This window comes from Acomys minous, assembly GCF_964271855.1.
Source record: "Acomys minous genome assembly, chromosome: 12".
Taxonomy (NCBI): domain Eukaryota; kingdom Metazoa; phylum Chordata; class Mammalia; order Rodentia; family Muridae; genus Acomys; species Acomys minous.
The window spans coordinates 39,772,819-39,797,950 of NC_140493.1; the positions used below are offsets into that span (position 1 = coordinate 39,772,819).

At 45.9% G+C, this 25,132-nt stretch overlaps 1 protein-coding gene across 1 annotated transcript in view; it reads left to right on the top strand.

Annotated features, from left to right (window-relative positions):
• Positions 1-25,132, top strand: part of FER1L6 (fer-1 like family member 6) — a 114,352-nt gene that overhangs the window by 57,672 nt on the left and 31,548 nt on the right. The window contains exons 20-30 of the mRNA XM_084749401.1: positions 1,236-1,370; positions 4,004-4,153; positions 10,303-10,413; positions 10,659-10,820; positions 12,438-12,618; positions 14,445-14,674; positions 16,368-16,493; positions 18,338-18,374; positions 20,267-20,391; positions 21,931-22,062; positions 22,924-23,049. Coding sequence (XP_084605527.1) covers positions 1,236-1,370; positions 4,004-4,153; positions 10,303-10,413; positions 10,659-10,820; positions 12,438-12,618; positions 14,445-14,674; positions 16,368-16,493; positions 18,338-18,374; positions 20,267-20,391; positions 21,931-22,062; positions 22,924-23,049 — 1,515 coding nt within the window. The remainder of the gene's footprint in view (positions 1-1,235; positions 1,371-4,003; positions 4,154-10,302; positions 10,414-10,658; positions 10,821-12,437; positions 12,619-14,444; positions 14,675-16,367; positions 16,494-18,337; positions 18,375-20,266; positions 20,392-21,930; positions 22,063-22,923; positions 23,050-25,132) is intronic.

A 25,132-nucleotide genomic window follows, 5' to 3' on the forward strand; every position in this document is an offset into this window, starting at 1 on the left:
ACGGTGGGTAAGTTCAGAGGTGCTGTGGAAATTTCCCCAGGATCTAGTAGCTGCAGAATGTTTTCACTTAGGAAACACATTTAATTGTAGAGCTTGGAAGAGGGCTGTGCCCATGGACTCTTTCCATTATAGGCCCCACATATTGGTGACACAGTGTCTGGCCAGGTGTAGGGCCACCTACCCTGCCAACAACTCAACCTTTTGCTCTGTGAAACTGGCCTCTTTCCAGATGTCTAAATAAACAGAAAGAAATTCAATTTTAAATAACATTCTCTCCTCTCTCTCTCTTTTTTTAAATTTTTATTTTTTTCCAGACAGGGTTTCTCTCTGTGTAGCCTTGCCTGCCCTGGACTCGCTTTGTAGACCAGGCTGGCCTTGAACTCAGGGAGATCCACCTGCCTCTGCCTCCCGAGTGCTGGGATTGAAGGCGTGCACCACCACTGCCTGGCCAACATTGTCCCTTCTGAAGGTTCCTCTTGAGAAGCCTGGGAAGAAAGTTATGGGCCAATTCTGGTGACATGCTGATGGTTCTGGTCCAACTATTCAAGCTATCATCCTCCCTCAATTTTTAGTTCTCCATCTCTATGACAGGGACAGCTCACTACCAATATCTCTATTTGCTGCCATAGCAACTGCTGTGAAAGAAAGATGCTGTGTCAAATGGTGAGGGTTGTTTTGAAGACTCAGGTCTATTCAAAGTACTCAGAGAACAGCCACCAGGCTGTAGATTTCTACATAAAGTGTATGAGATTTGAAAATCAGCATTAGGGACTTTGGTTGTATTTGATCCCCTGCCCCCAATTCTCGGTGGAGGAGGCCCCTAAAGTGGAGATGCTAGTGGTGAAAGTGGAAGATCCAGATGGAGGTTCAGCTTGTCACCTGCAGACTCTGGACCTGTGAGGCTGTTTCTCTGTCTTTTACGTGCATGTGCATAAAAAACTGTACTCAGAAAGATCGCAAGGTTTGCGTGAGACAGCACATGCACTGGGCTGTATAGGTGGCACACAGTACATTTCCAATAAAGGGCAACCGATGCCACATAGCACCAGGGTGAATTAAAATCGTTTATGCAAATGGGTCATTAAGCAGAGCTCCTCTAATGAAGCATGATGAACACAGAGATTTCCAGAGCCTGTGAATTTCTGTTTAATAAACAGTAGCCATGGACTTTCCTTGCCCCGCCATGTTTCTGCTGAGCAACAGGGTTAAAATGTGCCTCTGTCGTTTTCCTCCAGGTCATCCCCCAGACTCTCTCTCCTACCTGGAACCAGATGCTGCTGTTCAATGAGTTGGTTCTGCATGGCGAAGAGAGGGAGCTGGCGGAGTCCCCGCCCCTGGTGGTGGTGGAACTCTATGACAGCGATGCCGTGGTAAGTGTCACCAGGCAACACTGGCTGCACCCTCTTCCAAATGCTCTGCTGCACAAACTGAAAATCAATAGAGGCCTGACACTGTGAGTGCTCAGGACCCTTGACACACCCAGAGGTGGCTTTGACCTCAGGACACCACGACATACAGAGCCATGTTGGTGATAGCCACGGCTTTATTCAGGGTCTGTTCTTTAGGGCTCCCTTTAAACTACAATCAAAATCACATCTAATCAGAAAGATTTAGTCAACACCCACGGCCATAAGAATGTGATACCTGCTGTCTGCACACTTCTCCCAACCCTTCCGAAAGAAGTTTGTGCTTTTCTCACTGGGCTAGAGGGAAATGTGAGGGCATGGGCCTTGCAACCAGATCTCTTCTTTTACTTGGCCCCCGCAACAGCACGTTCATGACAGTTGTGAGCCATATCTCTTCCCCTCCAAAGACGGTTGTGTTCTGAAACCTCGGGTGACCCCCCCAAGGCTGGCTGATGGGTGTAAGTGGCTAAAACAAGCATTCTTTTTGAAGTTAAGAAGTCTACGATGGATGTCAATGGTTTTACCTCTTTTATTTGACATCTCTTCCTCTTGAGGAGTTGCAAATCTATCCAGCACAGCCGTTATTTTGGAAAGATTCTCCAAAGCCTCCTTACTCTCAGAGTGCTCCCACAAGCACTGGGGTGGGCCAAGGTCAAAGAGGAAGCAAGATGTGAGAATCACAAGATTTGTAGGGATCCTGGGGAACATTAAGGCTGCCCAGCCCTTCACGCTCTCTAGAAAGGAAGATAGATCTGGAAAGTTCTAATGCCTTCCTTAAGGTCACAGCTGGCGAAAGGCAGGGTCAGGACTTGAACCCCTAGGTCTACATCTTTTCTTGGTGTGGTTGTGAGTGTGTTTCCCCCCTCCTTCCATGTGCACCCCTCTCTCCTTGCTGGAAACTAGGGCTGAATGTGTGTGTTTATGAAATTTAATTTCCCCTGTTCAGCATTCAGTACAGACTCTCTGGAGGAACACCAATGAAGTAAATACCTTTACTTCTCCTCCTGGGAATGTGCTTTCCATCCTAAGTATGTGTTTTCTATTTGAAAAAAGATTCCAACGTCTCTGGAATTTTCGCTACCCTAGCCTGCTAGTTGTACTTCTCAGCACTTGCTGTCTCCTTTCCAGATCCCCACTCACGGATGCCCTTTCCTTCACAGGAAAAAAAAATCAAGATAATGCTTTCAAATATAAAGGGGAAAAAAAGGATCGTGGGAAAGAAAGGCAATAAAGTTTGTACCTTCCCCCTATAGAAATATAGGGAGACATATATAGATTTTCTTCATGTCTCTAGGCTGCAGTTAAAGTGGATATAAAATATGAGAATCAGATTATTAGAATTGAACTCTTTTGGCCCATGTTTGCAGTCTAGAACTTTCTCTCATTCTGCAGCGGCTTGCAGTCCATCAAGTGTTGCCTGGCACTATACATTTTCATTTGGCAAATTGGTTGCTTGGGTTTATGCTCATTTGAGTTAACCATTCCAAATAAGAATGATTAGCAAACTAATTGTTAATCAGATGACTCATTTTATACCAATCTATTCTAACTCCATCCGTTCCGTCCACTCCCCCAACGGATGCCACTGGGTATCAACAGGCAGTTTTGTTTGGCTGAGCTAAAGCCTTGCTTCCACCTCCTTCCCTAGTGGCAATGCAAGTGCTGGCTCATGAATCCAAAGACAGTAATGTGGCATAGCTGCTAAAATGCTGCCTACAATGAAACAGAAGATGGGCACCGTCCTCGGACTAAGAGGAGCATGTCTTCCAGCAAATGTCACTCAGAGTTTCCTGGCCAGAGGATGCAGCAGTGAATAAAGCCGGCAGTCCCTCCCATATGGAACTCCCATTCTTAGGATTCCTGAGATAGCTGGAATAGCATAGCTGCTATAGCCCCTGTGTCTTCTGGAGGAGCACAGACCTGACTTTTGAGATCTGTCTTGGGGAAGAGGCAGGTGCCATCAAATAGTTCTTAAAGAAACGTGAAGCCCACACATGTACCTACACACAAAGGAGAATTTCTCCCTTTTACTACCCTCACCTAAAACACACTGACCTCAGTCATCGCCATTGTCACCAGCATTCCGGTTCCATTACCATGTACTGGGCACATAATACACATGATACATAAGATTACATTACTTCTTACAATGTTGTGCTTTAACCCCATTATGAGCCTCAAAAAGGTTGAGTACCTGGTGCAGGTCACAAAGCTAGAAAGAGGCGTATTTGGGACCACAAGGCTCAGGCTTACTTATCTGTGAAGTTCACGATCCTGACCACAGTAGAGACTCCTTTGGGATGTCTGCTATTCGCTTTTCCTTTCCCCTCCTAATCTACTCTGGTTGATTAGTTAATCTCTCTCCTTATAACCTTAATGTTATAATCTCTCTACAACCAGGGAGGCCCCAAGGTTATCCTTTGAGCATTGCACTGGGAGCCTGGAGAGTACCCTCTGTCCCCCGAGCCATGGGTGGGAGTGGGCAGGGGGGGCCTGGTAGAAGACAAGAAGGAAAAGCTGCTGCTGGTACCTTTGTAAGTAGCACCGATGCTGAACAAATCTAGTACAAACTAATTAACAACTCACTTCTTCTCTAGGGGAAACCAGAATACTTGGGTGCCACAGTAGCTGCTCCAGTTGTGATACTAGCTGACCAGGACTATGAGCCCCCCAAGCTGTGCTATCACCCCATCTTCTGTGGGAACCTCTCTGGAGGGGACCTTCTTGCTGTGTTTGAGCTGCTGCAGGTAAGAAGTCCAGGACATGTACACCAGACGTCTTTCTGCTCCACTTGGCAAGAGGAGCAGCTTCCCCAGATGTGGTATTTACCAAGGCAACACCTGGTCCAACCCTGTTATCCCGTGTCTGTGGGCATCTCCTTTTGGGCACCTGGAAACTGACATTTAAAAACTTTGATAACATGAGTTACACACCCACGCGAAGTTTCCTCTTAACAAACAAAGCTGTGTGTGCACTTTCTTTTTAAGGCTACTAGAGCGCTATCCATTGAGGGAGGTGGTGGCTGACTTTGGAGTGCTAGCCCTGGTTCGACACAGTGCACATGAGAATGCTGAGGTATCACGTTAGCTGAGCTGGCTCTCAGCAGCCGCTCTTCCCAGCTCAGAGGGCACTCTTAGTCTGAGTCCCCAAGCCTCTCAGGAAGTCTTTCAATGAGGAGGCTGAACAAGTTGACCCCTAAGGATGACCTGAGGGCTCTGCCATCTTGACTTATGGTCCTATCCACTTCCTCTCTCAGAACTGGGCCCACTGATGAGACATCTGCTGCTTTCCACGAGGTGGCCTAGAGATAAGCGTTGCCAGAGGTAGAGAGCCTAGGCGAGGCAATGCATCGGGATTTCATGAGGGACATGTCTCCTTTGATCACTTGTTTAAAAAGTGATTTGATCATCAGCGTGACTGCATTAGCAGGTAGAGCTCAGACATGCTGAGCACACCGGGACTGGAGATGGCTTCATTTACCACAGCTGCTTACCTCTTGGTGTCCGTGGATGACTTACTTCCCTGCTTCCCACCCTGAGACACGCCCCTGACACGGGACTTGATGGCAAGGCTCTTTCTATGTACCCAGCAAATCCATTGCTTCCTTCAGCCACCCACGCTAGCTGCCCCTCTCTCTTCCCGGTCCTAGTGCCCCCCTGGTATCTATGCCCATGGCCTGGCCAGCCCTGTAGCTGCTTCTGTGTGTTTCCCATCATCTCTGTTCCCAGAACCTTCCTAGTCCTCATGCCAATCATTGTCTTGTTCTTGTCATTCTCCACATCCCTTCCAGATGGTGAGCTTGTCTCCCCTCTCCCCTCTTCTGCATCTTCAGCTGCTCCCCACTCCTTACCTATGAGACGATTTGTCAAATTTTGCTTTTTTAAAACACCAGTTCCTCCAAATGGCAGTGGACAGGGTTTGAGAAGGTATTTCTTGTGACATTCTCTCAGGGATTTGAACGACCTTCTATCGTGGTAAAGGCTCTCTGAAGAACACTTTTAAATGTCTTTTTTTAAAAACCAAGTATTTCCAAATGTAACTACAAAGCCATTTTGTTTCTTTATGACAGCCGAGAATCCACGGAGAGAAAACTCTGGACTGCGCGTGAATATCAAATCCTCAGCTTGGCCTTTAAGCTGTCTCAAAGGCTGCCCTCTAACTACTTTCTCATGGTCGCCTATTAGTATTCAACTTCCCCTAAAGCCACTGTGGCCTTTTCATGTCCAGCCAACTCCAGGTTCCTGGGTCTCCATATTTATTCTTCTGTTCCCAGACAATGCTGTTAACTCATTCTGAAATACCTCCCTACTCAGCCCACCTCAACTCCTGCAGAGCTGCTTACCTGGCTATGAGAATTATCAAAATCCAGAGCAACAGGTGTTGGTTCCAGCTTGCCTGCCCCACCTCAGTCTAAGTGTTCCCTGTCCATCCCCCACCCCCACCCCTGCTCTTTTGCCTCTTTTTCTATTTAATTCATGACCGTTTTTTGTAGGCAGTTGAAACAGTCCTTACCTCCTCTGTCACTGGGTCAGTTAGTGGAGGACAAGAATCACTTTACTCATTGATTCATACGTTCAAACATGTATTTTTTTTTCTTCAGTGTCTACCCTGTGTGGTTGTGTTCCTAAGAAGACAAAACACAGACCTTGCTGCCATTATCTGACAGCCATACTTTCCAAATTCTAAAAACACTCTCTTATAATACTACAGAGCATGTTCACTCCACATCCCAAGAGTAGCGCCCCCTGGAGTTGTTCAGTGTATAGCGTTTATAAACCTATGCCGCATACTTGCCTTCTTAGATCCCAGGAACCTTTCACTTACCATCATGTGAGTTTTGTCCAACTCTTTTTCATTTGTCTTTAAGCTTTGTCTCTTTGATACAGATCAAGAAAAAGCTGTGTTGTCCTTGTTTTCCCTTAAGTCCCACTGGCTTGAGCAAAGCAAGATCCATCCTCCCTCATGTTTGCTGCTCACTGAACCATCTCATTAGTGGCCTAAGTTAAGTTCCTTTTACATAGCATCTCTGTGTGCTCTTCCTGTTTTAAAGTTATCCATTAATGAGATGCTAATCTAAATCTACCATTCACCTGGAATAAGCTAATGACAGGCAGGTCAGGAGAACAAGAAGATAGCATTCCAGAAGACTCTGCTCAGGCCCAGGAGACTCCTCTTGAGTCATCAGCTAATCGCAGAGATGGCACTTACCTCCTCTGTGGCTAACATGTCAGTATGTGGACATTCTTGCTCTCACATTTCCTTCCTGGGGAAGCATTGTCTGCTACAGTGTCACCTTGGTGACTAAGATCTGGGTCTAGCTGGGATGCTCTTTTTTTTTTTTTGTGGCTATATGTATGGTCATCAAATTTCTATTTATTTCTTTTTGCCTTAGGTTTCAATTCTTCGCTGAAATCCTTCAGCATGTCTTTTATTGAGCAGATCAAGCACTGTTGTTGTGTAGAGTTTATGTCTGATGGTGATACTACCCCAAACCTCTGGGGTCTTTGTTCTTGTTTCTCTTGGCATTTGACTACATTGTCCTATCTCCTTACATACCATGCTTTACTGCACAATGGACATCGTATATAACAATAAGTAGAGAGACTGGAACCAAACTGATGTCATTTTCCTCTAGAAAACTATTTTGATACCACCAGTGTCTAACCCTACACAGCTTTGGAACTGGGGTAATAAAGAATGAAAAACTGACAGGTATGTGTAGAGAAAATCCAGGGCCCACAGAGAAACCACAGCAGCCTGGAGAGCCAGTGTGTCTGTTGTACACTGCCGAATGAGGGTATGGGTTAGCAAATCTCAGTAGGGTTCTCTGTAGGGGAGCAGTCTCAGGCTGTAAACACTCAGAGGAAGGAAGCTATGCTTGGTACATTGTGCATACACTGTTAACATCTGTACTCAGACCAGGGAAGGACTTGCCGTTCCCATGGATCTAAGGCCTTGGAGTCCTTGACATGGTGGCACTTGTGTCAACAATACACATTCATTCAGAATTTCACCCGCCCTACACAGCAGCAGTCCAGAACCAACACCAATCAGCTAGAGGCAGCTTAAAGGATGTCTCTGTGGAGAAAGCATGTGATTGCATGGACACGCCTCTCAACAATTTTTCACAACTCTGAGACTTGGACATCTCCGTCTGCATTTCGCCAGTGGCCGGCCTGAGATGCACAGATTCCAAGTTCTTACAGCTAGCGAGAGGACCCAAGGCTGGTCCTTCATCACTGTGCCAAGTGTGAGAATCAGTGGAAGGCTACATGGTGAGAGGAGGAGAGCAGGAAAAAGGGAAAGGCTCCTGAACATCTGTAATTATCCAGATGTGCAAGGCTGGGATTAAGGCCACGCAAGGCCCTGAGAGTAAATAGCTCTTTAGTATTTTGTTTTGTTTTGTTTTGTTTTGTTTTGTTTTTTGGTACCTCACCTTTGCCCTAGTGGTGCAGCCAGATCTTTTATGAACTCCTCATGTTTCATCTTCCCGGGAATCTTAGAGCAATGTGTCCTTCACAATCATTCTACTTGCCCCTGAGTTGATTTCACCTTCATAATAGTCCCTCATTTCCCAGAGTTCCATGCCCTGAGCCATTACATACCATTGATAGAGGCCACGCCGCCCCATGGTGTTGCGAAGAAACTTGCCTGTTAGCCACTCCATCTCCACCATACTGCCTTGAGAGCTGGGGTGAATATTTAAGGTCATAAGTGTATGCCTTCTAAGGGGGCGTTGCCCAGGCTGACATCTCAGAACTCCCAGGATAAAGAAACACACTTCCTCTTTTTAAGAGAGCGCTTAAAAGATGCCTTTATATTTTTATTTGATTTTATTTTATGTGTATAAGTATTTTTTCTGCATCCACGTACGAGCGCCTCCTGTGTGCTTGGTGCTTATAGAGGCCGGAAGATGGCATTTGATCCCCCGGAACTGGAGTTATATATAGTTGTAAGTCACCACGTGGGTGCTGGGAAACCGAAGTTGGGTCCTCTGCAAGAGAAGATAGTGCCTCTTAACTCCTGAACCATCTCTGCATCCTCACAAGTTATACCATTCTAAACAGCGTATTAGATAATGGCTCTTACAGGCTGGGAAGGTTGAGAGTCGGGGTGGGGCTGTAGAAAAGATGGTTTCAGTTGGGTGGGAGGGATAGGTTTTAACGTCCTAGAGAAGCAGAATTCACACAATTACCAGGAATTGAGGGTTTTGCACACCCACCCCCACATACAAAGACATGATCTGAAGGTACGCCGAGTGCCCCATCGGATCATTTCACGTTATTTAAAAAGCAGTCCCACTTTGTACATAAAGCGTGTATACATTGTGCATATGCACAGTTGTTATGTGTCAAGTTAAAATAGAATAGGAAGAACGTCCACAGGCAGCTCTTTCTCTGCCACCGTCCCAGCTGGGCTTTTTCCTATTCATTGTTCACGGTGGTGGGTTGCATAAGGACACTTCATGAAAACCCACGGCTCGCCCTCCCTTTCTCCCCGATCCCCCTCCTATCAGTCCCCTTTGTTCACCTAGACAATTTCTCTTCTATTTTCATGCCTTATATACATGAGACTCTACATAGCTATGTAAACGCCAAGAAATACAAATGAGAGAAAACACACAGTGTCTGTCCTACCTCTTAGCTCCTCTGGGGCTTTAGGACTGAAGTTAGCGTCCCAGGCGAGCTAACGTTGGCAGACAACTCCACTCACCTTGGCAGTGCCAGGCAGCTTGGTACTTGTCTGCACTGCATCCACTTCTTTTTCTGGCTCATTCCATGGCTTTGTCATCTCTGGCCTATTTGGTATTTGTGGTGTCTGGTCTTTTTTCTGGGCTTTCATGTATTTAGCTTAAACACATTTGCCATGGCCAACTAGAAGATGTCTGTAATAACGAAATGGGGAGTGTTTGTGCTTTGCCAGTTTTGATGAGCAAGCAGGCATTTTCTAGCATGTGGAGCTGATGTGTCAGTTTGCTAGTAAACATTTATTAAGAAGCCTCTGTGTTTGCAGCACTGCTTGAAGACTTGGAAAGTGAGAGGAAGTAAAGAAAGACTTCCTTTTGGCCAAGCGCTGTAGAATTTTCAGGCAGACAAGAGCCTCTCAGAGGTATCTGAGGCTCAGGGAAGGAAAGTACAGGGTCACTCACAAAAGCCTAGTTTCTCCACTTGGTCGCCCGATTTCCACACGTAATGTACCTAGGTAGTAGACACAGTGCTGTCAAAGGACAGAGGACAGAAATTTGCCATAATAACTGGGACCCAATCTACAAAGGCTTTTTGACAAATGGGGCCAAGCATGGTAGGTCTCAAAGAGAGAGCACCATGGCCTACATGTGGGAAATTCCCTGTCTGCAGTGGAACCCTCTAGGTTCCTTGTGGGATATTCCCGCAAAGCATGGTGATTGTCCTGCGGTTTCACTGTGCCCAAGGGCACAAAAGTGACCCATTTTCCTCTTGAGTTCAAACGGTTTTATTTTCTGCTTCACTGATTAACAGTAAGTCTCTATTTCATTAAATTCAACCCCTCTCCATAGCCTCTCTGGAGTGCTTGACTCTGTGGAGGCCATGGGTAGTTAAGCATCAAGGGCTTAAGACGTGATCTCAGCCCCCTTGAATCCATTGCTACAATTTTTGTGTTATTTTATCAAGCTGTGAGCGACTATACACCCATGGGGGTTTTCTCTCCCCATCATCTGCTGTGAGTTCACCGAAGACTGTGTCTTTCCACCTCAAGGCACACCCTGCATGCTCACTGCATGCTTGTCAATCAGTGCTCTTATCATTAATGACTGACTGAAGATTCTAAGATGTCTACCTGAGAAAGTGCTGCATAGCCTGGCTACACTTTCTCACTTCTCTCAAGTCTGCTCACTGATGACTATTTTGTGTGACAGGTCCCTTCTTCTGGGCTGCAGGGCCTCCCTCCCATTGGCCCTCCAGACATCACACAGAACTATCCTGTTCCCTCCAACATCCGGCCAGTGCTGAGTAAATACCGGGTCGAGGTATGGTTCGGGAAATTAGGAAGCTTGCCCCATAAGACCCATGGGAGGTGGTCCCACCCACCCACATAGTTGAAGGGGTGTGGCATGGTGGGCAGCTGTCCCAGGGGAGACCCTGCCAGCTGAACTGGACAGGGCAGGGTGTGCCACTAGCTGGAAGACTGTATCATCACTCCCAGGAGTTACATTTGGCTTTTCCACTGGTCATACACCAGGCTCCTCTCTGACTCTGCCCGCCCTCTCCTCAGGTCCTTTTCTGGGGTGTCCGGGAAATGAAGAAGGTACAACTCCTCTCCGTGGACCGGCCACAGGTGCTCATCGAATGTGGGGGACGAAGTGTGAAGTCTTGCGTGATCCAGAGTTACAAGAACAACCCCAACTTCAGCGTGCAGGCAGAGGCCTTTGAAGTGGTATGGGTTTAATCCTCCCTCAGCTGCGCAGCCCCCCTTTTCCACAGTCAGGCTCCTCTCCTTCACCTGCTTGGCCTTGGGATGCTTCAAGGTTTCAGGTGTATACCATCCGAGTGGGTAGCCTAATTATGGAAAGCCAGGCTTTCAGAGTGAGATACAGTAGATGTCTGTGGTTCATAAGGTCAGGTCTAGATCATACAATGAACCAAAGAAAGCTGGCCAACACTTGCCTTGGCAGGGTCCTTTGGAGTACTCACGCATGCCAGCCTTACCTGTTGCACATTGTAGGCATCGTGGTGTAGGCCTGTCATCCTAGCTACTCAGGAAAACTGAGGCAGGAGGATCACAAGTTCAAGGCCTCACCTGGCTACAAAGAGAGTCTGAGACTAGCCTGGGCAACTTAGTGAGGCCTTGCCTTAAACATAGAAAACTAAACCTAGTGCTAGGAGCATAGCTCAGGGACAGAGTGCTTGCCTAGCATGTGTGATGCTCTGGGTTCAATGCCCGGTAGTCTCTCTCTCACACACACACACACACACACACACACACACACACACCAAAGAAAAAGAACATCAGGTCTAGCCCAGTCTGCCAAATAAGGAAGTGTTAGAGTGGGGTACACACATCCCTGGTTTAACAAGCCTTCCAGTTGCTTCTGAGAATTGCTGGTTACAAGATGCTTTATAGAAACTTACTCTGATGGCCACATTTAAATAACACTCCTTGTGCTTAGAATGCCAGTGGTTCTTATGTGTCAAGTTATGTCCCTTGACAGCTGTGCTTTTATTGATTTCAATATTTCAGCAGACGTACTTCTATGCTGTGGTTTGGAACTAACTATAAAAGAGAAGTTTTCCTTCTCCAACCCGCTCAACTTCACAGAGACATGTTCTAAAAGATCAGTGGTGGCACGAAAGGCTTTGCAGTGTCTGCGACCCTCCACGGTAGATGCCATGCCTCCTCATGGGGCACTAAGGGAGACAAATGTGTATTTGTCCTTAACGCCACACCTCGTGGCTTGGCCTCCATTTGTTTCACATATTGGCACTGGTTAAACTGTACTTTGAAATGAGGGTTCTTGTGTTCAGTAATGACAAAATGAGAGGATTGAAAATACTGCCCTGGGGCTGGAGAGATGGCTCAGCGGTTAAGAGCACTGACTGCTCTTCCAGAGGTCCTGAGTTCAATCCCCAAAAACCACATGGTGGCTCACAGCCATCCACAGTGAGATCTGGTGCCCTCTTCTGGCCTGTAGGTGTACATACAAGTAGAACACTGTATACATAATAAATAAATATTTTTAAAAAAGAAAGAAAATACTGCTGTGGACATACAGGAGTGGGAGATATTTTACAACTTAAGTCTTTTTGGAATTTGTACCTGGAATGAATTATTATTAGAAAATATTCATCACAGGTTTAATGCTTATTTCCTGACTTGGGAAGACAGTGACCCAGAGTTCAGGCAAGCCACAAAGCTGGTCTGAAGCCTAGAATGTCAAGGCGAGGAGGAGGGAGGCAGACATCCAGCTGGGCCTGCCTATAGATGGGTCCTCAGGGCCGGAGAGCATGCTGAACATCCCCAGGTAGTAGCATCTTCCCTCCACCTCTCCTGTAGGAGCTGCCTGAGGACGAGCTCCTGCATCCGCCGCTGAGCATCTGCGTGGTGGACTGGAGAGCTTTTGGGAGGAGCACCCTCGTGGGCACCTACACCATCAACTGCTTGAAGCAGTTCCTGTCCAAATCCAGAGAGCCTCTTGCCCTGACCTCACAGACAGATGGAGCCGGAGCCAGGCCAGGTAGGTAGCACATCCTAGATTCTAGAGCGAAAAGGACTGCAGACTCATGCGCCTGTGGGTATGTACAGTGCTATCTGCCTCAAAGAGTATCCCAGTGCCTGGCTGGGCCTTTCCCATGAATTTACACTTCTGGCTTCTCTGCTATAGTTGATAAATTATTCCTTAAGTCACACATCAGAATCAAGTCCTCTGTTGAGACATCCTTGAATATTCCTTAAACTCCTCTCCCCAGCCCCCATATTCTCTGCCATCTTTCTTGGCTTTATGCTCGGTGTTATTTTTATTTGTCCCACTTCTGGCTCTCAGGTGTTCAGAGTTAATTTCACCTCTCAGCTCCGCGCTGCGTCATGATCATTGATCTATTAAAGTCTTCTCTGTCGTACCCCCCTCCTCCTATGCCTGCCAGACCCCTCCCAACATAGGCCTCTCACCAACACTGCTGTAGAAGTTAAAGATTTAATGAGAGAGAGAGAGAGAGAGAGAGAGAGAGAGAGAGAGACAGAGAGACAGAGAGACAGAGAGAGACAGAGACAGAGAGAGAGAGAGAGAGAGAGAGAGAGAGAGAGAGAGAGAGAGAGAGCATGTACCAGGACTCTAACTTAGGTCCTCTGCAAAAGCAGTATATACTCTTAGCCACTGAGCCATCTTTCCAGCTCCTCTCGTGAATTTAAACACATTTGATCTACAGACATGATACAGTGTTATAATATCTTCGGTTCTTTTCACTCAGTGCTACATTCTAATACCCATGTACATGGTCATATGCTGGTCGGTTTGTTATGGAATCCATTGTATATCCTGTATTTCCCCCTTTCCTTTCTTCTTGAACTGGACTGAACTCCTAGTTTGTTTACAATTCTCTACTTTCACCAAAAGTCCTGTGCTGAAGGTATCTGTGTGCATTTCCCGAGGGTAGATGCTGTGTGGGAAATCTCCAGCCTAGTTATCCAGGAGTGAGGCTGCTGGTCTCAAGGAATGTGCACATGAAATTCCACTGAATACAGACAGAGGGCGCTCTGGAGGACTGTGCTGATTCATGCCATTCTATGTCCCATGACGGCATCAGCCCCCTCTGTGTCTTCTTGCAGCCTGCTTTCTAACCGACTCCTCTTCACCTCCTACTATCCAATTTACAGGGGTTGTGTTTTGCTTTGTTGGGTTATTGGGGTGTCTTGCTATTCTGTGGGTGTCCACTTCTGTGTGGGTTTCTGTGTATAGCAGAGTAGACACCTGTCAGTTTGTTGGACAAATTATGCTATTGGGAGACACACCCAGTGAAATGAGACCTTCTGAAGGCCTTGGCAGCCACAGAAACTCCAAACCGAGGAACACCTCTCAGTGCTGAGTTGTACAACATGAAATGCAGAGGCCATTTTGCAGCTCTGGACAAGGGTTACGACCCTCAATGACATCAGCAGCTCAGTTAGAACCCCAGAGTTTGAGGATATAACTGTGCTTCCCATTAAACACATAGTATCCTGTATCCAGTGTCCTGCCTACACTTGGGGTTCACTGACCACTCAGACTCTCTGCAGATTTACACACTAGAAGAGACAATCCATCACTGCCGAGGACCTGTGCCCTAAACCTTGACTTTCAGGATCCCCGGTGTGGGCAGTTTCTCTAAGTGATAAATAATTAATAAGGCCACTTATCAGTTGCCTATTGTACATTGGGTGTCACACAGCGGGGTCTCATTTTATCCCCTGGGAGAATGGGTAGAAAAAAAAAAGAAAAACGAGGTTCAGAAATGTCAAGAACTTGCTGCATTTGAATTCAGCTATGACAGCTGTGTTCCCTGCCTAACCAAATGGGCTTTTGTTCAGGCATTTCAGGTTCACTCGAAGCAGCAACCGAGTCTTCCGAACTTCCCAGCTCCTCTCAGGGTCTGCCAACAGACCACGTCTATGTGGATGTTGAGCCACCTCCCACTGTGGTACCTGACTCTGCCCAGGCCCAGACAGCCACCCTAGGCGACATCCCTGACTCCTCTCCGATGCTGGAGCCCGAACACAAACCTGTGGACCAGGAACCAGCAAAAGATGGAAAAGTCAAGGTCAGTCAGTGTCATCTGCTTCTTATTTACCAGGCTCAGTGGAGTTTGCATTGGGAAATGTAGACAGTAATCCTCCAGCCCCACGCTATGTGACCTTGAGCCAGAGACTCCGCATTTCTGGGTATCAGCTTCCTCATTCCCAATGGCGATATTGATGTCCACTTCAAAGTACTGTCAGAGGATTGGAAAGTCACTGTGTATGAAATTAAAGTGTTAGTCAGATGTGACAGTAATATTTAATAGAACAGGAACTCTTCCAGAGTCATTAGCTTGGGAAGGCAAGGGTTCCTTCATCCAGGACTACTGCTCAGACATTTAGAGCCTGCGTTGTACAAGGTCAGACATGACCAAGAAGATGTGTCCTTTGAATCCTAAAGAGGAGAAAGGCTTTTCATCCTCAGTGAAGTAGGCTTCTGGAAGATGTCTGCTGCCATAGCTCTCAGCACACTCGATCACTGACCTCAGAACTGAGCGGGGCTGGTCCTGGTTAGAACGTGGGAGTTTCTGAGGATGGGGAGGTCCAAAGGCCATGGACCAAAGATGATGCTGTAAGTCTTCTGAAGTCACAATTTAATTGTAAACCCCAAGATCATTTTAAACTCTTCCTTGTTGACTATAATGGTACATGCTTGTAATCTCAGCACTCAGAAGGCTAAGGCAAGAGGATTACCAATTCAAAGCCATCCTACTACATAGGGAGATGTCACCAAAAGAAAAAAAAATCCTAAGAAGTTTCTTGCCCAGTAGATAGTAAAAACTGAAATGAAAAAAAAGGAGTATGATGTAATGCTGGATGTTCTCTCAGGCTGTACTTTTCACCTCTTTCCTTAGTGTCTCCTCTCCATGTCCCCTTCATTGTCCCAGCTTTGCACCAGACACTTATGTACATTCTTGGTCTTAGAGTTTGTTAGTTTCATAAACCTATTAATCCAGGTTGTATATGATTTGTTGACATCATGTCTTTGTATGCCCTGTCCTTGATAGAGTACTTGGCACACAGTAGGTCCACTAGAGATGCTGGGCATAGAAGGGATGATGGGTGCATAGTGAGTCTTCTATAGCCAACTGACAATATGATGACAACTGTGTTCTCTAAATGCCTGCTTTCTGAGATAGGTACTTACAGTTATTACATATAACTAAGTCTCTCCTGCCACTCACTACTTATGTTTTAGATGTCACTTATTTGTTCTTCCTAAGCCAAACAATGAAGCCAACTGGGGAGTTCCTACTTCATGTCACTAGACCCTTCCCATAGTGAAATAGGCTAGCTAATGTCATCATCCTTAGGGAGAAATCAGAGAATCACATATTTCATATTAATCGCTTAATGGCTGTTAACACAAGTCTGTCTGCAGCCAATGCCCCTTCTGTTATAAGACACTGTGTCACATGGTCTAGTACCCATTTGTTGCACCCACTTTCTCCTCCAGTGAACTCGGAGCTTTCTGGTTTTCTGTTGAAGCTCCATTGCATCTCTAAAGTCAAGCACAGTATACAACATCTTCATAACTGTTGGCTGAGTTAATTAATGTATGGGTGAAAATATAGTTAGATGCTCATTTACTGAAGCAGCATGGAGCACTGGTACCATAAAACCAACAGATGCCTCTGCCTACCTCTCACTGGGCACCTGCATATATTCTTCAGTTGACCAGTTGGCCTGACTAGTAACCTATCTTTCATCCCTTAGCAAGACCCCAGGAAGCCTTCCCGGAGATCCACCAAAAGGAGAAAGAGGACTATAGCAGATGAATCTGCTGAAAATGTCATCGACTGGTGGTCTAAGTATTATGCCTCCCTAAAGAAAGCACAGAAGGTAGAGTCTCCCCTCCTGTGACAGTCAAGGGACTCAGGGAAACATTGCATTGGTCTCCCTCCTTCAAGGCCATATGCCTGCCTCCCTTTCAATTCCAGCATGAAGAGCCTGGGGGCCTAAACACGATCCTGCCTGCCATTCCACTGTGGTCTGGTCTACTTACCCGGGGCTGAACTCATATATATATATATATATATATATATATAAAATATACAATGCCCTGCCTGCATATATGTCTGCAGGCCAGAAGAGGGCGTTAGATCACATTATAGATGGTTGTGAGCCACCACGTGGTTTCCGGTAATTGAACTCAGGAGCTCTGAAAGATCAGTCAGTGCTCTTAACTTCTGAGCCATCTCTCTAGCCCCTGGGGCTGAACTCTTAAAGAACCCCCCCCCCCCCCAGACCCTGGGGCTGAACTCTTAGAGAACCCCCTCCCCCCCCCAGCCTTCCTCTCCTAGCAGCTAACAATTGCTCCTCAGTTAGGGGCGGAGCTTCAGGCCCAACTCCGCTCTGCATGCTGGGATTTGGTGTGGCTTGGGCTTGCACAGGCCTTGTGCATGCTGTCACAGCTGATATGAGTCCGTATGTAGGGCCTCCCCATGTGTCCAGAAGACATACATGACTGTGGTAGTCATCTTCCACATCTGGTTTTTACATCTTCGAACCCTGTCTTCCACAGTGATCCCCGAGCTTCTAGTGGAGGGGTGCGGTATGACTGTTTCTTTTTGAGCTGGGCATCCAAGAGAATTTGGAAATCACACATTGATGCTGACAGGGAAAAGACACAAAACTGGGTGGAAAGGGAAGGAGGAGTAGACCTGGGCACAGTTGGGCGATGGGTGAATCAAAACTCGTACGAAATTATCGTCAAACTAACTTTTAAAAGATGAACTTTAAAAAACATGGTTCTGTTAAATGCAGCAGGGAAAACCCTAGAAGATCAAGGATCCTGATTATGAGATTCCTCAATGTTCCAGCTGGAGCTGGTGTAGGACACAAGCTCAGCTGGAGACCTCGGAAGGACATTCAGTATAGACAATACACACAGGATCAGCCCCTGTGAGACTTAGGGAGGTCAGCAACGAGAGGCGGAGTTTCAACAGTGGGCATCAGCAACGGGAGACACGCAGGCCACAGAACACCAAGGCTCCAGCAGAATTCTACATTTGTAGGGGAAATAATCTCGGCATAGCAAATAGCAATAATTGGTGGGTTGCCATGGCAACCACAGGGCCTCATGTACATAGACTAATGCAAGGATCAAGTCATAACAGTGGAGCGCCATGGGAATGGGCCTGGAAATTCAGGTAACAGTTCAGTGATCAATTTTATTATGATTTCTCAACCCCAAGTTACAAAGAAAGAATTAATTAGTCACATGCTATCAAAGTTGAAACTGTTAGGACTCTGTAGTTTGGAAAGACTACATTTTCATCCAGGATGACTCAAAACACTAGAATACAGTGAGTTAATAAACCAAACACTAGCCCCTGCCTCTGCCCTCCCTCCTTTTGCCTATTAGATGTTTCCACTTTCTATGAATAGTTAGCCCTTTGCTGTTTCTTTGCTACCCTTCCCAAGCCCTGGTACCCACCCAAGAGCTGAACAAGCTAGCAGGTGAAGCTCATAGTGCAGACTGTCGGGTGCTCCAGGGAGTTGTAAAATATTTGTCTTCTCTATGCCTGGGAAAGTGCCTGTCCGTGAAGAACACTCAATGACCTTCACCTTAAAATGACATTCCTGGGGATGCAGAGAGTTGTGATAATAAATTAGAGAGCCATTGGCACTCTGACGTAGTTAGACGTAGTAGTGTCCATGATTGTATTTCCTCTCTCTTTAAGGAAAAAGAGAACAACCCTAAGGAGAAAAGGGCCACAGGTAAGTGGCTTTTTTTTTTTTGGCGGGGGGATGCTTGGATATAGAATGGGGCCATCATGGTAAGAACTCGTGGGAGGTGTGTTACATCTCGGCTCCATTGTCCACATAAAGAAGATGGCAACATGTTTCCATGGTCTTCCAGAGGGTTGGAGAGCAGAACCTACCTGGCATTCCTTGGGTTCAGTTCTACAGTACCAGAAAAGAAAGTCTTATGGGTTATTAGAGCTGAACTGTAATTCAAAGTAATCTCTGCAATTGACTGGCTCCTGTCCTGTGCTGAGCTGTTGTGCAGAAGCAGCAGGGTGACCAGAGGATCCAGCTGGAAGCACAGGCCCAGCCCAACAAGATAAACGTTAACAGTGCTGAATGTAAAGCTCTAGATTCAGGATCCAAAACTCACTTTGCAAGGATTGCTTAGATATGGTCTGGCAGAGCCCAAGGAAAGAAGCTTGGGAAATTACTGAACGCTCAATTCAAGTCCCAGCATAGCAGCAGTAATGCCAAGCAACCAAGAATGGCACGTGCGCGCGCGCACACACACACACACACACACACACACACACACACACACACACACAAACAAACATACCCTCATATACACACAAACACATACACACACAATGTGGCTGCACCCACCACATACACATACACACCCTCACATACACACACAATGTGGCTGCACACACCACACATATCACACACCACACCACCCACCCACTACACACATACACACACCTCACAGACACACACAATGCAGCTGCACATCACACACCACACTAACCGCCCACCCACCATACACACAGAGAGAAAGAGAGAGAGAGAGAGAGAGACAGACAGACAGACAGACAGACAGACAGAGACAGAGACAGAGAGAGACAGAGACAGAGGCAGAGGCAGAGACAGAGACAGAGACAGAGACAGAGATTGAGCCTGGCTCCTAACATGTTTCCTTTCACATTCCTCCTATGACCAGCCAGCCTGGATAGCCTCTTCATCAACCACATGATGAGACAGTGATACAAAGGGGTTGCTATTCATCCACGGTCACACAACTAGAGAAAGCAGAGCTCAAAGTCTGTCTCTAGCCATCATTCTTCAGGAGATGCTGCGGGGGGAAAAAGGACTAAATAAATGTTATTAACATGACTTTGTATAAGACCCTTAACATATTTGAGCCTCGTGTTGAACTGGATGACTCTCAAGACCCTGAGGACATTTGAGAAGGAAGATAACAAAGAGCCTTAGGCTCATCCAAATTCAGGGTCTTTTCTCTGCTATCTGGGTCAAAGAGCAAAGGCGCCTTCTCAGTGCCCAGTTTAATGTGCTCATGCAGAGACATGGGCCAGTGTCTTAGGGAGGATTTCTACTACTGCGACAGAAACACCATGGCCAAAAGGCAAGCGGGGGAGGAAAGGGTTTTTTTGGGGCTTACACTTCCAGATCACAATCCACCATTGGGGAAGGTCAGGTCAGGAATTCAGATAGGCCAAGATCCTGGAGGTGGGAGCTGATGCAGAGGCCATGGAGGAGTGCTGCTTACTGGCTTGGTTCCCGTGGCTTGCTCAGCCTGCTTTCTTGTAGAACCCAGGACCACAAGCCCAAGCAAGGTACCACCCACCATGTGCTGGGCCCTCCCCCATGGATCACTAATTGAGAAAACACTTGACAGCTGGATCTCATGGAGGCATTTCCTCAACCGAGGCTCCTTCCTCTCTGATGACTCTCGCTTGTGTCAAGTTGACACGCAACACCAGCCAGTACTCCCAATTAACACTTTGCCTGACCCTCTGGCAGCCGCAGACATTGCCTTTATGTATGACACAAACTACAGGGCTATGTGCAGTAACCCTGCAGTTATCAGGTCTAAATCAATTTCTACCAAATATCCACAGAGGCGAAGCCAGACGAGGTGGTGTTGGATATAGAAGATGGCCCCAAAAAGAAGAAAGACAAAATGCTCAAGAAGAAACCGAAAGATGACGGAAATGATGGCATCCCAAACCTGGCTGTCTTGAAGGTCTGTGGGCCCAGGGTGTCCGTGGGTGGGTGCAGAGCTCAGCGCACGCTTCCCTTAGTGCCTTGGTCACCGTAGTGACTCCTTTCTCTGAACTAACTCACGCTGTCTTCACTCTAGTCACTCGTGGGGGGAAACACAATCAAATCAATGAAGCTTGCATGTTTTCCTTCTCCATAGCCCTGTAATCAAAAAGGGTGTGACGTACATTCATTAGCTTCAACCTGGGAGGTAACTTACAGTGTGGACACTCCCTTCAATTCCTCTTGGAGCTCGACATCATGTGGTGTGTGCACACTGAAACTAACATGTGCATTAACCAGAGTCTCCAGAACACTCTTCACATGGGCGAAAGGGTATTATTAGCTAGAGGCATATGTACAGATGTGAAAATTTGAATGATAGCATTTACATTTGTAGGTGATCAAGTTGGGTAAGTAATTTAAAAGGAAATTTGAGTACATATTTTGATTATATTTCTAAACCTCACATTTAATTCTACTTCACGGTTTTAAAGTCTGTATATTATTTCCCACTTAGAAAATTCATGTCTGCACGCATCATAATAAAAATAAACACTCTGTCATTTTAAATGTGTTATGAATTAATGAATGTTAATGATAACAACTTCCCAGAAATACTTTAGTCTATATTTAATGGCTAATAACATCAACTAAGCACAACACAAAATGGTCGCTGTATTTATGCCTGTCTATCTAAAAATGTTTTGTGGTTAAGAGTACTTGCTGCTCTTGCAGGGGATCTGGGTTTGGTTTCTAAACCTACTTGGCTGCTCACAACCATCTGTAATTCCAGATGTTCTGACACCTCCTTTGGGCTTCCACAACATTAGGTATACACATAGCACACATACATACATTCAGGCAATATATATATATTTCAGTTGGCTATACTTCTTGGAATTCAATTTTGTATTTAAAGGGCTTTATAAAATTCATAATAGCTAGCTTTAGGAGTATTTAACCAAACATTTTCCTTGTCTCGTCAAGGATAAATCAACAGTGGTCTCTTACCTTTTTCATGAGGCATATTTCAAGGCCAGTTTTTGAGAATCTTTGGGTCTTTCTCATTATTGGCACTAAACCTTTTTGTATTAGTTCTTTTTCCATACCTCTGGTCTGACACCTGAGAGTACAGCTTGCGGGAAGGGCTTACTTTGGCTCATGGTTTCAGGCGGCTCAGTCCATGATTGCTCAGCTCACGGGCTTAGATAGATCATCATGGTGTCAACATGTGGCAGAGTTATTCACTTCATGGCTAACAGGAAATAGAGAAGTGGGTGATTCTGGTAAACCTCAGAAGACAAAAATGCTGATGGAAATGTAGTAACTAAAGGCCATCCTCATGAGGTGTCAGATGGGACAAAGGACTCTGGCTGGGGATTGAGCCAGAGGCCATTTCTACTGTATTCTGGTGAAGGCTATGCTGTATTTTTGTCCAAACTTTGAATGAGAAGGAGTTGAAAGGTTATGGAGTAATTAACCTTCCTTCCTCTTAGTATAATCCTCCTTCTCTCTAAAGATCTATGATGGTGAGCTTGAGAGTGAGTTCAACAATTTTGAAGACTGGGTCAAGACCTTTGAACTCTTCAGGGGCAAATCTACAGAAGATGATCACAGTCTGGACGGAGACCGAGTCATAGGAAAGTTCAAGGTGGGTTCCCATATGGACCCCCTTCTTTGTCTGTGTCCATAAATGTCAGCCATGACTCAGTTCTAATATTGGGGCTGTGACATGGGATGGGCATGAGGGGAGGATCCCCAAGGTCCACCCAGAACTTTCTCTGAAACCCCACGAGGCCCAGCCACAATCTTTGGAGCTATTTTTGATTTGTGGCCAGTGGGGTTAAACTCACTCTATGTAATTTAAGAAGACATAGTCACTACCCATAAAGACCACTGTCCTTTGCTTTGCTGTCCCATTCATAACACATTAAATACGTGATCCCTGCAGGCTTTCCAGTTGAAAACCTAAGATGAATCAAACAACACAAACCCTTTTTGGGCAGACTCAGTATCACAAAACAGTCACTAACATCTATATGTTCATTACTGTAGGCTGGGCCTTTAATATGCTACACAATGTGCTGAAATATCCTAAGCAACTCAGTTTGTCAACCCAGATTTAAATCCTGTCTATTATAGTAGCTAATTGCATGACCTCAAACAATATATTTAACATCCCAAAGCTTTGGTTGCTGTATCTGAAAAGCAGAATACTATACTGGGGAAGTCTGTCCCATATGCAAAGAGCACACAGATCCCATTGGTCACAGTGGCCATGTGACATCCCTGTGATGAGGACACTGACATACTGATCCCATCCGTTAGCATACCATGAATAAGTGCCGAGACAAGCAGCTTGTAGAAGTTACCCAAGGGGACACCCCTGACAAAGGATAGCACTAACCTGTGCCCTTCAGACATGTGGGCTATCTTCATTTTCCCAACCATTGAATCATTGTGGGTTTTCATGGGTCATATGGCGATTTTTGCCTATGTGCTGTGGTTTCAGGGCTCCTTCTGCATCTACAAAAGCCCAGAGGATTCTACCTCAGAGGACAGTGGGCAGCTGAGAATCCAGCAAGGAATCCCACCCAATCACCCCATTCAAGTACTGATCAGGGTGTACATTGTGGCGGTAAGCTATCCTCCTTTGATCTAAGTGGGTGGATTAGCCTACCCACGCTGGTGGAACAAAATGCCACAAATGGGTTTAAACAACCGAGACATCTTTATCCATGACTGTGGTCCTGGCAGTATTGGAGTCCAATGGAGCGTATTCTGCTGGCTTGTAGATGTCTGCCTTCTTACTTTGTTTTCACATGGCCATTCCTCTGGGGATGTGGATGTGGAGGGAGAAAGAGCAACTTCTGAAATCTACAGCTCCACTCTTGTGACATCACTGGTTTCAGTCACCTCCCTATAGACAGCCATAGGGCCAATACAGTTTAGTTTTAACATAGGCACTTAGAAGTCACCGGGATCCATGCACTTAAGCTTTACCAGCTTGGTTGGGTTACCTAATAGCAGGAACAGAAACCAAAGGCAGACGTAGAATGCTCCAAGGAAGACGGTGAGAGAAGGAGCTTGAGAAAGGCACCCAGGACTCATCACCAGGACCCAACATGGCACCTACTGCAGTGAAACTCCACAAATGCTGAAGTCAGAAGTTTCATGTTGAATGCATTTTTTAAAAGCCCCAAGCTCAAAACATTATGTTCTCTAGGCTTCCCCCCCTTTTTTTTTAAATGAATCACAGAACTTTAATCACAAAACCTTTTGACTTGGTTGAAAAGTGAAAGACCAAACATGACATTCAATTGGACAAGTCCTTGTGGGTCATGGGTTTGTCTTGAACTTGTTGCTTGGCTTTGCTTTTCATGACTGTCTGTGTAGCAGTCCTACTCGGTGCTACCTCTCCTCGTGTTGCTCACGTCCTTTGTAAGAAGAATTAACAAAATATCTAAGAAAAACAAATTGCCAGGGGGTGGTGGCCCAGGCCCTTGGTCCCAGCATTCAGAGCTCCAGGCCAGCCAAGCACACAGTGAGACCCTGTCTCAAGAAGAAGAAAAAAAAATTAATCAGAAGAGAAAAATTGCCCTTTTATTGTGCACTTCTTGGGTGTCGTTTCTAAGTATCATCACACCGCCTTGTGGCAGCGGTGTTGTGATAGAGTCTTTGTCCTCAAAAAGGACGTCTAGCTGGGAAGGGTGGCTGTGCTGATGATAAATCTCAGACAATGCTGGGTAGCTTATAATAACCGCCTGCCTACCGGGTGCTGTACAATAGCCTTTTCAAAAATGTTTCCAGGAAGCTCCCGCTGTTCTGGGAGATAATTAATATACACTCCTCAAGAAACAGAGTGCATGTTCATGTAAATTTGAGAAATATTGTGTCCATTAATTGATTTTTTTCTCCAGCTCTGGAGGTTCTCAAAGCTCATATGCACACTAAAGTTCAGAGAACTGGGGAATAAAACATATCTACTGAACTGTTAAACCCTTAGCATTGTCTCCACTGCTGCCCTCCTTGCATCTTTTACTCTCCCTGAATTACAGAGGTATGAGACACCGCTGGTCTGCTCCTGCCTTTCTTTTGTCTAGGGCTCTCAACACAAAGGTGAGAGCTACCTGAACCAGGTTTCTGCCTGGAGCAAGAGTGGGCAGCACTGAAGAGGGCTGGCGTGGGCTTGAGTTTGAGGACACAAAAGGCTTGAATGAGCAGAGTAAGACATGACAGCCCTGCATTTCATTAGCAAGAAAGTCACCATGGGATGGAGAGCCAGTGTTTGGCACGAACCTAGTTAGTAGTGGTGATGGTGTAGGTTTTTTTTCCCTATCACTTATCAATACACAGTTATATATACACCTATTTTTTAAAAAATGTAATAGGCACCAAAAAGTTGTAAAAAGTAACTAAAACACACACACAGAAAGAAATCAAAGTCCTTTACTGAGTTCCTCTTACTTACCAAGGTAGCTCAGACGTTTTCTCCAGATCAGCCCATTGTTTCTTTCCTTTTAGTGGCCATATGGTGTTTTCTTGAGTGGATATAAAATCACTTGTTCACACAACAAACCTCAAGAAGACCCTGTCCCATGTCCTTGGGATAAAATAATGGAGCTCATGTGCTAGTTCTAAGTGGTATAAGGACTAGGAAATATGAAAATATAAACAAAATAATCAAAATAATCAAAGGAACAGCTAAGTATGCAGGTTGT